The sequence below is a fragment of the Nelusetta ayraudi genome, unplaced genomic scaffold, assembly GCF_046127955.1.
Source record: "Nelusetta ayraudi isolate G7.1 ecotype Tasmania unplaced genomic scaffold, CSIRO-AGI_Nayr_v1 ptg000042l, whole genome shotgun sequence".
Lineage (NCBI taxonomy): Eukaryota > Metazoa > Chordata > Actinopteri > Tetraodontiformes > Monacanthidae > Nelusetta > Nelusetta ayraudi.
The window spans coordinates 2410001-2422726 of NW_027466092.1; the positions used below are offsets into that span (position 1 = coordinate 2410001).

Sequence of the window (12726 nt, forward strand, 5' to 3'; positions counted from 1 at the left end):
AACTAACAGACAAACTAATTTAGGGAGGCAGCACTGGCTTGGTGTTGGTCTTGAATGCAGTCGTTTTTTATATATCTCATAATATAATAAAAGTTCCTCTTGGCTGCAGGGAAGTAACTTGCATTAGTAATCGACAACGTGTCATTGAAGTTGGTCCGTAAGTGAATGCAAATTGCTGCAACTGTCCTTATTCATAATGAAACCAATTGTGCAAACCTGTTGCTTTGAAACGTTTGAAACTTTGAAAACTGAAACTTTGCCAGACTTTGACACACTGGTGAACTACAATGAACTAATGGGAACAACAAAATACATTGATGAATAAACACATACATAAATAAGAGCCATACAATTATAAATGTGCACTGAAATAAACCAATACATTATGTTTAAAATAAACAATTTTTTTTTGATTGATCAATTTGTAAATACATTTACTTCCACAATTTAGACACATTACTTATCTAATTTTTGCAACTTTAGCCGTGGGTGTATGATCTCTATTTGTTTTGTCTATATAAAAAAGGGAAATAAAAAGAGAAAAGGGATTAAAGACTACGCAACATAGTTCAGAAGCAGAACAGCACTACTACACACACCTGCAGGCATCCTTGGATGCAACACGTACACCAAGAACGTTTATTTTAAAAAATAATTTATTTTTATGCGGCATACACAACATTAACAGTACTACTGGTTGCATCTTCAGACTCTAAAAATTACAATATGAGTTTATGAACTTGCATTTGTTTTAACAAAACCAACACTACATACGCTGTGGTTCTGACATCAGAGGTTCCTTAAAGCTGCGCTTATCAATATTCTGTTCTTATCGTTGATATTTATAAATGTGCAAAGTATCAAATTTAAAAACCCAGGAACCTTTTGTCATTTCAAACTCTCACCTCATGAGACGTCAAAACAGTTTGCAAGATTGCAACGACTACACCTGGCTCTGTCGCCCCCAGGTGGCCAGTTTTGTTATTTTTGTTTGTTTATTTATTTTTCTTTTCAACGCAGCTTTAGCATTTAGATACAAACACGCAGGCTGCCAGATTCAAAATCAATAGTCAACCCTGAGTGTTCAGGTAAAACCTGAAAACTAAAACTTTTTTTTAATTTCTTGATAGGCATGAAGCCTTGTAACTAATGCAAACATGGTTGAATTCAGTTTGAGAGGCACTGCACACAGATTTGGTTCATGCTGCCCAGCAAACATGCAACACAGCTGTAAAGTTACTTTTAAAAGTTTAAATGACAATATTTTATGCAGATAAAAAACACTTCTCACACATCTTTTTTTTCCCCCTCACACAAATGTAACAAATTTCCAAATAAAGAATAGAACTTCCACTGTAGATCACCATTTAGCTCCAACTCTGCCTTTCAACTTCTCCTTTCTTCTTCTCTGTCTCTGTTTATGTCGACACAAAATTCAGGTGGCTGATCTGTCTGGCCATGCATCCATGACACAGTGTGTGGCCTTAACAGATCCACTACTTGATGGAACATATAGTATTAAGAATAAGGACTGCCCCCAAAACCATGCCTCCTACATAATGACTGAACAGCTCGGTTTCAATTAACCCACAACGTTTGTCTCATAACACAGGGGGTTAAAAAAGCCTCTCAACCAAGGCTGTACAGCAAAGCTTATACAAGACGGAATGAGTTGTAATTTTGATGGGACGTGTACAGCATTTGTTCCTCCTCATGTAAAACCATTCTTCATACTTTTTTGCAGTTGTCGCAACTTTAACGGCAAAGACAAGGAGTACGAATAGGGATCATAATATGGTGTCAGCAAACTTGACACTGGTTGAATTTCTACGCAATTCAGATGTGTTGAAAAACTATTTTGTGCATCAGCAGAAATCGTAGTGCAATGCAATTTTTGCAGAGACTCTCGGCTGTTGCAAAATACTTCAGATTTTTCTTTTTTGACAATCAGCCTTATCAGCAAGATGTACATTTAAAGACAAGAGTTCAACTGATAGAGCCTAAATGCAAACAAAGACTGTTTACCTTCAAGCTTTTCCAGTTGAACTGTTAGTCATGCATTGACTTTAGATCAGATTTTTGGACCAATATCAGTATACAAATAAAACAAAACAAAAGCACTTCTGTAAAACAATTAAAAAAAAAAAGAAAAAAAGAAGTGTAGCAGAGTAGCTAATGTTTGACTGCATCCCAACGGTTAGTTTAATAGATACACTCAACAGGTGTGTCTCCAAATAGCATACTTCCATTAGTATGTCTCAATGCAGAAGTTGTGGGTGCACTCAGCCGTTATGCACTTCAGAAGATCTAGTTCCTAAAATTGTTCGAAAGAAAAGATGACAATTTGTCCTCCATAAACCTAATGGGCTCCACAATGTTAATAACTGATTGAAATGTGCCCTCAACACTCGATAGCTTGCAGATGCTAATGTCAGCTAGCAAATCATCATATCAAAGTTCATGCCTTGGCCAGGTCCCTACGAATGGTGTTTTTGGATGTTTCTAGGGAACCAGCATTCCACCTTCAAGGTCTTTTGGACCACTTTGAGCGTGTGGATCATACTTGTGGAACACACAATTTCACACTTCTCTGTGCAAATGCAATTTGAGGCCAATATAATATGCATTTTAGTATAGAAGTATGCAATTCAGGACACACCAAACGACTGGCACTACACTTGTTTTCGTGGCAGTCTCACTATCACAAACAATTCTTCCTAGAACAAATTTAGAATAAATATATTCCCCTCTTTTCTTTACATTTTGCAAACAACTTTTTTTTAAATAAAATGTTCAGTTCCTCACTATGATGCAGTTTGTTCACTTACACAAACAGAAGTTTTTTTCTGAGTTTGTAGTCGAGTCCAACCTCCGCTCCTCCAACTCCATTGATCTACTTTTGGCTCTTCGTTGTGAATGAGCGACAGCGTCATATCCTGGATGCTGCAGGAACTTGACAGCGCGTCCTCCCACTCAGCTCAACTCCTGGTGAGTCTCTTGACAGTCCGTGGTGGGCGGACAAATCGGGGGAGGGGTTTTAGAAATAGCTGCAGCAGCCCGACTTCTCTTTCTGGGCCTCAATGTATTCATGAATCTTGAACGTGGGCTCATTGGGATGCTGGACGGCGCGATGCTTCAGGTCCCTGGAGGACAGAGCAGTTGTGGCACGGTTAACACAAAAAAGACACATGGATTTATTTAGTTTTCAAACAGGCCTGGCTGCAAAATAAATGGTTTTAATCTCAGCAGTGTTGAACTGTGTAACCGTAACTGTAATAGACAGATGCTGCATGAAACGTCCTGAGTATCGTACAAAAACAGGAAGGTCCCATTGGTTGAGATACTGTCGTGTCAGAGATGATTCAACAGGTTGAAGTAATTCCAAAACACCATTTGCATAGCGCATGAATAAAACGATAGCACCCCTAGTAGCAAACTGCTGGGGCCTCACTTTGCCACGGCGGTGAAGGCCAGCTCCACGTTGACTCCCGTCTTGGCGCTCGTCTCCATGAAGGGAACAGCGTACTCCTGAGGGGAGAGGGGTGAATTGCGGCGAGTGGCTGAGGGAAAAGAACACGGTGGCTGGATGCCGTGCGGCAGCGAAGCCATCACTCACCCTCGCCAGCCGCTCTCCCTCGTCTCTCCTGATCACTCTGTCGCTGCCCATGTCCGCCTGCGGCGCACACACGGGGAATAGCAGGACCCACGTTTAGACAAATACTTTAAACAAGCAGTGGGTAGTAACGGCAATAATAAACTAGAAAAGTGAATGATGAAAAATCTTAATTCACAATCAGCAATTTCCAGTGGAAATATGATGTTCAGTCTTTACTGGATACAGAATACTAATTCCTTGGTGTGGCATTGCTTTAAAGCACTCAAGTAAATTACGATGAAGTATTTGGAGGAGTATCTTTCTCCAAATCCAAATGACAGCCAATCGCACATTTTGATATTAGATGGGGTTTTTCCACGCTGATTCTGCTAAATGGCAAATTGCCTCTGGCATCAATATCAATACCTTAGTGAAAGCATTTTATTCAGAATTTTGAGTTGTATTCTTCTTTCATCTTCTTGTATGAAACATTCTGGTGCAAGGACGCACCAGAATGTTTCATGCACACACAAGAAGGCTTCTGCATCTGCAGTAGTGCAGGGCAATAGTCCGTCCACCTCTCTCCCAGCCTCATCGTAAAACCGCTTACAAGTCATAAAAATGCATGTGTCCCGTGCGCTGAAAATCTGTTGGATTTGAATATGATATGAGATGCCTTGCTGATTTTTATTCACCAGATCAAAACTGTGGCTTCTTATCAGCAATCACAGAATCCACATTTCAACCTCTTACTCAAGATCGCGTCTCTTTTGACTGCTCACACACACATTAAAAAAAGAAAAAAAAAATGTTCCCCTCACCTTGTTGCCCAGCAACATGATGACTACATCACTCTGAGCATACTCATGGATCTCTGTTAGCCATGCCTGAAACAACAGAAGCAGGCATTCAAATAAATTAACAGCCAGTCCAGCCAAACAGGAAGGAAGTGTGATTATATTTGACTTAGCCCCAAAATTCTATTTGTTCAACAATTCCCCCGTCCGTCCTGCCGAACCTCATTCTTCCCCAGGCCTGGGATGAGTCCCAGACTTACCCTAATGTTGTCAAACGAGGATTTGCTGGTGATGTCATAAAGGAGAAGCAAAGCTGAGGGGACAAAACACACACACACACACACACACACACAGAGGTCCTGTTAGCGTCACGAAACTGCCGCTGTGCATTTTTAGAGCAGCAGCGCTGAGGATCGTCTTAAGGAAGTGTCACATTGTGCAACGCGTCTTACCGTGTGCGTCTCTATAATAGGCGTGTGTCACACTTCGAAACCTCTCCTGCCCTGCCGTGTCCCAAATCTGTGACGGAAAAGGGAGGAAAAAAAAAAAAAAGGAGATGCACATGGTGACTCGGCCCGGTTCCACTTGGCCAGCTCTAATTTCCAGCGACAACACTGGCGGCCAAGAGGATGCAAGCCGGCGCACTAAAAATAGTTTGCCATTGTGTAAGCACATCAAGTTTTCACTGGAACAGATTTACTGACTAACCTGTAGCTTGACCTTGACGTCGTCCACAGTCACCACTTTATTCTGGGGGAAACAAACAAACAAAAAAAATAAACAACACAGCCCACACCCACATTCAATGTTAATGAACGAGTGAACGCACAAGTTTTCCATACCTGCACTGGGAAAAACTTCATACATGTTTCCTTTGTCCGACTACAAACACAGATCCCTGCCTCCTCCACCATATACAAAACTATATGTGGTTCAACAACAGCAACATAGTCAATATTTTATTGATTTCTCAATTATTAAATCAGCATATTTGTTGTATTGTTTTTTTTTTTTTTTTTAAGTCAGACCAACACATTTTTGGTACTTGGGGATAATCAGGATTGACCAGCGCCTGCACTTACAGTATATGGCAGAACAACAATAACGCACTTATTTAGCACTTTTCTAGCACCTTCACAGTTCCCCGATGCGCCTTACAAAGGCCTCTCATTCACCCATTCACACATATTTCTAGGTTTTCACCTCGTCTTCATGCTTTGCGAGCCATTTCTACAATTTGGTCCGTCTTAGGCTAACCAGGGTTCCTCTTTTTTTCTTCTTTGATCCACATCAGAGTTCAGTCCACCCCTGGGTTTGATGAACAGGGCTGGTTTGAATGCAGCTACTGTGTGGGCAATGACTCGTCTCCGGAGGTGACGCTCACAGTCCTCTTTCATGATGTATTTGAATTCTATCAAAGCCTTTAATATCTCACTCAAAACACTCTAAATCTTTCTACCAAAACCTCAATATTTAACAGGAGTAATCCCACAGTGGTGCAGTGCTTCGAACTGTCGCCTCAGAGGGTCTTTCTGTGTGGAGTTTGCTGGTTCCTCCTCCCACAGTCAAACATGCATGTGAGGTGAATTGGGAACTCTAGATTGTCTGTTGGCGTGTGTGTGTCTGTGTGTGTGTGTGTGTGTGTGTGAGTGTGAATGGTTGTGTGTCTTTCTGCGATGAACTGGCGACTTGTCCAGGGTGCGACCCTGCTTTTGCCTGAAGACATGTGGGAGAGACTGAAGCACTCAGGCAGGAGAAGCGGTCATAGAAAATGACTGGATGGATGGACGGACGGACGGACAGACGGATGGATGGACGGATGGATGGACGGATGGATGGATGGATGGATGGATGGATGGACGGATGGATGGACGGATGGATGGACGGACGGACAGACGGATGGATGGATGGACGGATGGACGGACAGATGGATGGATGGACGGACAGATGGATGGATGGACGGACAGATGGATGGATGGACCCTCTGATATGATAAAGCCAACATGTGGATTCACTGGATTAGCATTTTCCAGTCATCTTGTCCCACAGCACATTTCGTTGGTGGAGTTTGTTGGTTGAGTCAGAGCTCATCTGTGCCAACACTTTCCAATGTGTTTTGCCCTGTGGGTTGTAACAGTAACAGATGGACTCTGTGTTCTGAAAGAGCTGCTGATGTTCATATTTGATACGCCCTCATGACTGCGAGAGGGAGCTACAGTTAAGGGAAAAAACACACACACACACACACACACACACACACACACACACACACACACACATACACACCGTAAATCCAATGCCCACTGTCGCAGAGAAGGATCCGGGGATGAATTTTCCCTGATCAAACTGCACCAGCAGAGACGTCTTGCCCACTCCGCTGTCCCCGACCAGGATCGTCTGCAAAAGAAGAGAGAAATCACTCAGGTTAAACAAAAAAAAAGTACAGTTTTAGAATCAATCCCAAGTAAAAAAAAATCACATCTTTTCTAGTGAGTCACGATCTGCGTCAGAGTGGACAATTCTGTCTCCAAGCAGCGGGAGCTCTGTTAAAGGCGGTGACTCACGACTTGGAGGAGTTGACCTCCAAGACAATGAAAGGAACCCCGGCGAGCATTCTTTACGCGTTTCCAGTTCGTCATCAGCCAATTTTTTCAGCCTCAACGGGCCTGCCTTTCATTTGGATCGTCAGTCAGAGGAGTCACGCTGCGACTCTTGACGTCCCTCACGCACACAGTGGCCTCCAACTGTGGCTGTGACTGTCTGCAGCTTATCCAAGGAGCAGGAGTCTCGAGTTTGAAATGCCTGGAAGCTGAGCTCCTTTTTCGGATTTTGAAATAAATCCCTTCATTTTTCATCCTGAGAAGAATTTATATCAAGTTCAAAAATAGTTGGGCAAGGTACCCATGTTTATCCTGATGTTTAATTAAATGCCTTCATCTAACAAAAATAATGACAAAAACCTATCTGTGAAACCGGTTCACTTGCCTTCGGTTGCTTTGACGAATCGTGTAGTTTGTGATCTCTTGTCTCCTGCAGTGGTGAAATGTGTGACCTCCAGTCTTTACCATCATATTAAAATGTAGGAGGGTTAGTAAGTAGTCCTCAACTTCAGTGTCTCATTCTAAGCCTGCTGGGAACTCAGCATTCTTGTAAAGTAAACTTCGAACCATCCTGTTATAAACATGCAACTCAGCCGCACTTAAATTAAGAAAATAAATTGTCCCACCGTAATATTTTTCAAGGTTAATAAGCGAGTAATAAGCGAGTAATAAGAGTTCATGTGACTTGTGAGTGTATGTTTGTTGCTGCTAGAAGGGGTGAGGCATCAATATGGTCCCCTCAGTTCAATTTCAGTTTATGAAAAGACGTATTAAAGTCTGACCCCATTCTGTCACCGTCTTTGCGTCTCTTCGCTCCCAGTGTCATCATCAGCATGTTCACTCTTCGATGCTGTTGTTGAAATATGAAACCTTTATTAACTGCCGAGCGAACTGTCGAGGCAATAACCAACTGTAGTGCGTCTGCATCACGAACAGGATCAGAATGAATTCAGTTAACGTTTATTTCCATCCCCCCCCCCCCCCCCGACTGAAGATACATGCAAAAAGATCATTATGCCATGGAGGGTTGCTCATGTTTCCCCTTACCTCCGTCTAATTCTCTGTGATAAAGTCTAAGGAGTGGAGGAAGGCAGGAGGAGGCATGGATTAGCGCTCCGCTGCAGCGGCTTTTCCCACACTTTCAGCTTTTACATCCCTCTTTGATCCCTGCATTGAGAGGGATTTGGAAATAAATTAATAAATTCTCCACCACACTTTGCTTGTGGGTAACGAATGGATTCGGCATTCGCCATCTAATGAAACGCTTTTGTATCAGTGGTGCTCAAGCAGCAGGAAAGATGTCTCCTGTCTCCTCTGCTGGGCTGGTACGTCAGGCCAGCAATTTCAGGGATTATGTGCAAACTGACAGAGATAGTCTCATGGGAGGCGGCCACTAGCAGACGAGCAGCCCCGTGATGACAATACACTTTGAACTGGAAACCCATTTATACACACTGGCCAGTGAAAACAGTGGTTTTACAAACCGACGCCAAACAATAAGCAGTTATAGAGCATCTATGGTGCAGCTGCAAAATAAACATATAGGAAGATTATTTATATGTGAATAAAATGCATAGTGGCATTTTCCCAAGTTACCTTTGGTACACAGCACCCCTATTACATGCACATATGTACATACACCGTGTTGACAGTCAGATCTTTACCACCTTCAGTAGTCTGGCACAACTAAAATCCAATGTGACTTTCAACACAAATACAAAGCCTTGACTTGGAAAAGCAAGTTGACTTCTTTTTGTGAAAAGCTGAGAGAGAACACTGGCTAGCAATGCATTTACAGCTTAAGTGTTACGCTATTGCACACTGGGGAACACATGTAAAATGCACACAATTAAATAGTGGACAGACAATAATAGCAGAAGAAAGCACGGAGCCGAACATTGAGAGACCCAACACCTGGGGCACGGCACAAACAAGCAGCACTATTATTAGACAACGCGAGCCTCATCTGAACTAAAAGCATCTGCTTCCCGATTCCTGGACGTGCAACAGAATGCCTGCGAGCACATATGTGAGGACTAATCCAGTGGAGCGAAGCGGCCATGCAGTCACGGAATTACACGTGCACGAGTTACAAGTGACGACGGCGTGCGTCGCCGCTGTAGCGGAGGGGGAGGGGACGAGGATGGGATGCTGTTTCCGAGACAACCAAAGTAAACTGTTTCCCTAATGAAGACTCGCCAGAGGCAGCAAGCAATCAGCTGTCTGGGAATTAGATGGAGACGCTGTTGGGATGCTGGTGAAAGAGAAGAACTTGAGCTCACGGTTCCCCAGAGGTTCTGGGCAATGAGAGTAAATTTCCAAGGAGGAGAGAGGATTTAGTGGAGCAGAGGAAATGTATTGACATGCCAGTGAGATGATCTTGCCTGCTTGCATGAGCCTCAGATAATATCTATGTATCAATAATATACATGATATACATTATTATATTATATTACATTTATATATGAAATAGATTCCTCCCTGAGACACAGGCTGGGCTGTATTTAGTCAGTGATGAACAGGAGTGGATCACCAGAGCAGGGAGGTTGATAAAACATTTGTTCAAGGTTGGTCAGGCCAGCTTTGACAGTTTTTCCTGGCTCCAAATAAAATCCTTATCATGGAGCTTCTCATAAAGTGGGATTCAAACATTTCCAGAGGGCAGTGAGTAAGAAGGCCAAGGAAAGAGCATTACAAATTCCTCTTTACATGGACTCTTCAGGAGTGACTCATGTGGTCAGAGATGCACAACACAATGAAATGAAGATATTCTCCGTGGCCTCAACCTATTAGCCTGCGACGGACACATGGCCTGTCAGTGTCAGTGTTCTCTGTCTGCGCCTGCCCTAAAACCCAGAATAAAGCAAACCTCATATTACTATGATAATAACAGAGTGATGCAGAATAACTGCAGGAGAAGGACAGCACAAAAGATGTTTGGAAACAACAGAAGCCTTCGCTCTTCAGTTTCAGTTTAAGAGCATTAGACGGAGCTATTTCACTGCGTAAGCAGGATCTCCCAGGGGTAACTAGAAGAGGGGAACACCGCTAACGACGGCGATGGTCTGACTGGAGATAAGAGGTAAACAAAAAGAAAGGCAAAAAAAAATGAACGAGCGACCTTGTTTTTCTCTTTGCTAGAACAGTCGCTCAATTATATAAGGTGAGTAATTTTGCTCGCTGCAGCTGCTCCCTGGAAAAACCAAACAAAACAAACCCAAACAGAGCTCAGACACCTGTTCCCTGCGAGGTGATTACAAGCACCTGGATAAAGTGCATAATGACCACATTAGCGGCTAACACTGCGGGGGAAAGTCCAAGCTCTCACTGACCATTAGACTCTGGAGAACTAAATCACCTTTCTGATGAGTCATTTGGAGTGTAGTGACACAAATGAACACTGTGAGTGGAGCCTTGACGCAAAATGAAGGAAAAACACAACATACAGTGAAACAATCAGCCAGTTCATAACAGAACTAACAGCCAAAAAGAAGGGGGAAAAAAACAACGTTGACCAGCTGAGCCGTCCTGGAAACGGCCCGGTACACTGTTCCTGCCAGAGAGCATCACCAAAGATGACATTTCCCTGGAGCCCATTAAAAGTGCCCTTTTCCTCTCTGGTCCAGCCACAGTGAGGTCAAATGTCAACTCTCCTGACTGGAAGGCACTTAGTGGGTCACGGTTGTTCAGATTTGAGACTCTTGTTGGCCTCCAAACCTTAATATGCAAGATGCTGCAGCTATCAGATGAATGTAACAATGTGACCCAAGAAGCCCTCTTATACCAACTGGCCCCATTGTCATCTGGTCATCATGTCGGGAAATCCTTTTAGGACATCCTGGTCCTAAATTCTAACCTTTGACCTTTACCATTATAGTTCTCCCTTGGTCTCATCTTTCATCTCACTCACCGAACAAAGGTTACATTCCCCAGAGGACTATTCAAGGCAGATTCGACATCAGGGAGGGTTGCCTCTAGCCTCCAACATCAAATGTTCAAACAATTTCAGGTATAAAGACACAGGCACCATACTGACTGTCTTCTTTCTTCATTTTTTTTTTTTTTTTTTTTTTTTCCTGATTCATGTCCATTGTCTGTGTGGAGTGATGCTTGTTTTGTTCTGATGACAGTGCTGGAAAGCAATTGCACTTTGGAATTAAAAAAAAAGAAGAAGTTATTTTGTGTTTGACATTGTATAAAATTATATAATGACAAAACACCAAAAAGTTGCCCTTTGAACATTTTGTTATAGATCTAAAGTACTTTTTTATTCTTTCAGGATTTATTCTTGGATATTTTGATACTTGTTTTCAAGCCCACGTGCCTGGTCAAATAAGCGGATTTTGAGTCTGATGTTGAATAGGTTACATTACAAAACAAAACAAAAAGAATCACACTTCTACAGCGTACAAAAGCACTAAAATTAATGCATTCATTGAAAGCGCTGTTTTACAGCGACAATGGTTTTCAATAAAAAAAAAAAATTAAAAAAAAGGCCGATGTTGTGCCACCACTTCAAACACACTCTTCCCTTACTCATCAACATCACAGGGGAAGTTTGAATTAAAAGTAAAAAGTGTGTTAGCCTGTTGTGATCATGCAAAGGACATGTGCACACAGACTGGGCCGTTTCAGTGAGTCCAGAGTGTGACAGCAAAAAACATGTGATCCACCTCTGGAACAGGAAGCTGACAGGAGAAAAGGGGGTCGTGAAACAAGTGTGATTTATTTATTTATTTATTTATTTTATTTTTTTATTTTTTTATTTTTTTTATTTTCTTGAAGAGAGAGGGACCAATACACATGGCCGACTGAGGATCAGCACCATGGAGAGCGCAACAGCTGTCCGCCACGATTAGAACCCGGTTCCAAGACCAGGAACTATTTACAGTACTGGTCCAACATTTCAAATGATGAATTTCTGACAAACGTGTATTCAAAAATATATGGGCTTCAATGACTTTTTGTGAAGTTAATCGTCCAATAATTGCAGAAGTGAACAAAACAAAGCTGCATGTATTCCCGTCCCTACCTTGTGAACCAGTTCCTCGTCGTAAACGGGGACCGGAGTCTTGTCCATGCTGTCGGTGGTCTCTTTGGACTGGAAGCCGCTGTCGGGTTGGATCTCCGGGTAGGACGTGGTGTAGCGAGCCGTGATGGGCTCCATCGACTCCATCCGCTCCATCTTTGCCTTCGGTGCGAGTGCACGGGCGGCTGATGGAGAGAAGAAGTGACGGAACACGCACAACCCCCCCCCCCCCCACCCCACCCTTCTGCCGACCACCACCCCTCCTCCTCTTCCTCCTCCTCGACAAGCTCCTCCCTCCGAGAGAATCGTGCTCGCCAGCGTCCCTGAACGTCACGTGTGGTGCGTGGTGTCGTCGCGTTGACTCGCGGGGACGCGCGCCGCCGCCGCCGCGGCGGAAAGCAAACGATGTCGTTTGTTTCTTTGTCGATATTCAACGCGCTGTCACGACATTCAATCCTCAGGGTTTCATCATATTGAATTAAATAGGACAAACACGAGTCGCCCTCAGAAATGATATTTTTCTTCTTTTTCTTTCTTGGGTCAATGCGATCCGCAAAGTGCTGCTAAATCTGATCTTTGACTGGTGACTCGCCATTGTGACGGCCATTCCAATATTGACAAAGAAAGAAACAATATCATATTCGAACACGACTCCGACGTCTCGCTGCTGCCGAAGCGCGACAACGCTACAGCGGTGCGCGCTCC

At 43.2% G+C, this 12726-nt stretch overlaps 1 protein-coding gene across 2 annotated transcripts; it reads right to left on the minus strand.

Moving 5' to 3' along the window:
* Window positions 1-2020: 2020 nt before the first annotated feature.
* LOC142893258 (ras-related protein Rab-37-like) lies at window positions 2021-12228 on the minus strand. Of its 2 annotated transcripts, XR_012927681.1 has the most exons (10): window positions 12025-12228; window positions 6679-6789; window positions 5101-5142; window positions 4845-4911; window positions 4653-4705; window positions 4417-4482; window positions 3617-3673; window positions 3452-3528; window positions 2706-3143; window positions 2021-2522 (listed from the first exon to the last, which is right to left on the minus strand). XR_012927681.1 is itself a non-coding variant. In XM_076033656.1 (9 exons), the coding sequence occupies exons 1-9, from the start codon at window positions 12175-12177 to the stop codon at window positions 3038-3040; spliced, it is 732 nt and encodes a 243-aa protein (XP_075889771.1). In that variant the 5' UTR covers window positions 12178-12228; the 3' UTR covers window positions 2021-3037. The 2 variants fall into 2 exon arrangements, 1 of the variants encoding a protein (XP_075889771.1); XM_076033656.1 differs by having other exon boundaries at window positions 2021-3143.
* Between the last annotated feature and the right edge of the window lie 498 nt (window positions 12229-12726).

Coding starts and splice junctions, on each gene's coding strand:
- LOC142893258 (XM_076033656.1), bottom strand. CDS start 12,177: ATGGAGCGGATGGAGTCGATGGAGCCCATCACGGCTCGCTACACCACG. Junction 5,143..6,678: donor CAGTGGGCATTGGATTTACG/GTGTGTATGTGT, acceptor TGTTTCCCCCAG/AATAAAGTGGTGACTGTGGA. Junction 4,483..4,652: donor CCTCGTTTGACAACATTAGG/GTAAGTCTGGGA, acceptor CTGTTGTTTCAG/GCATGGCTAACAGAGATCCA.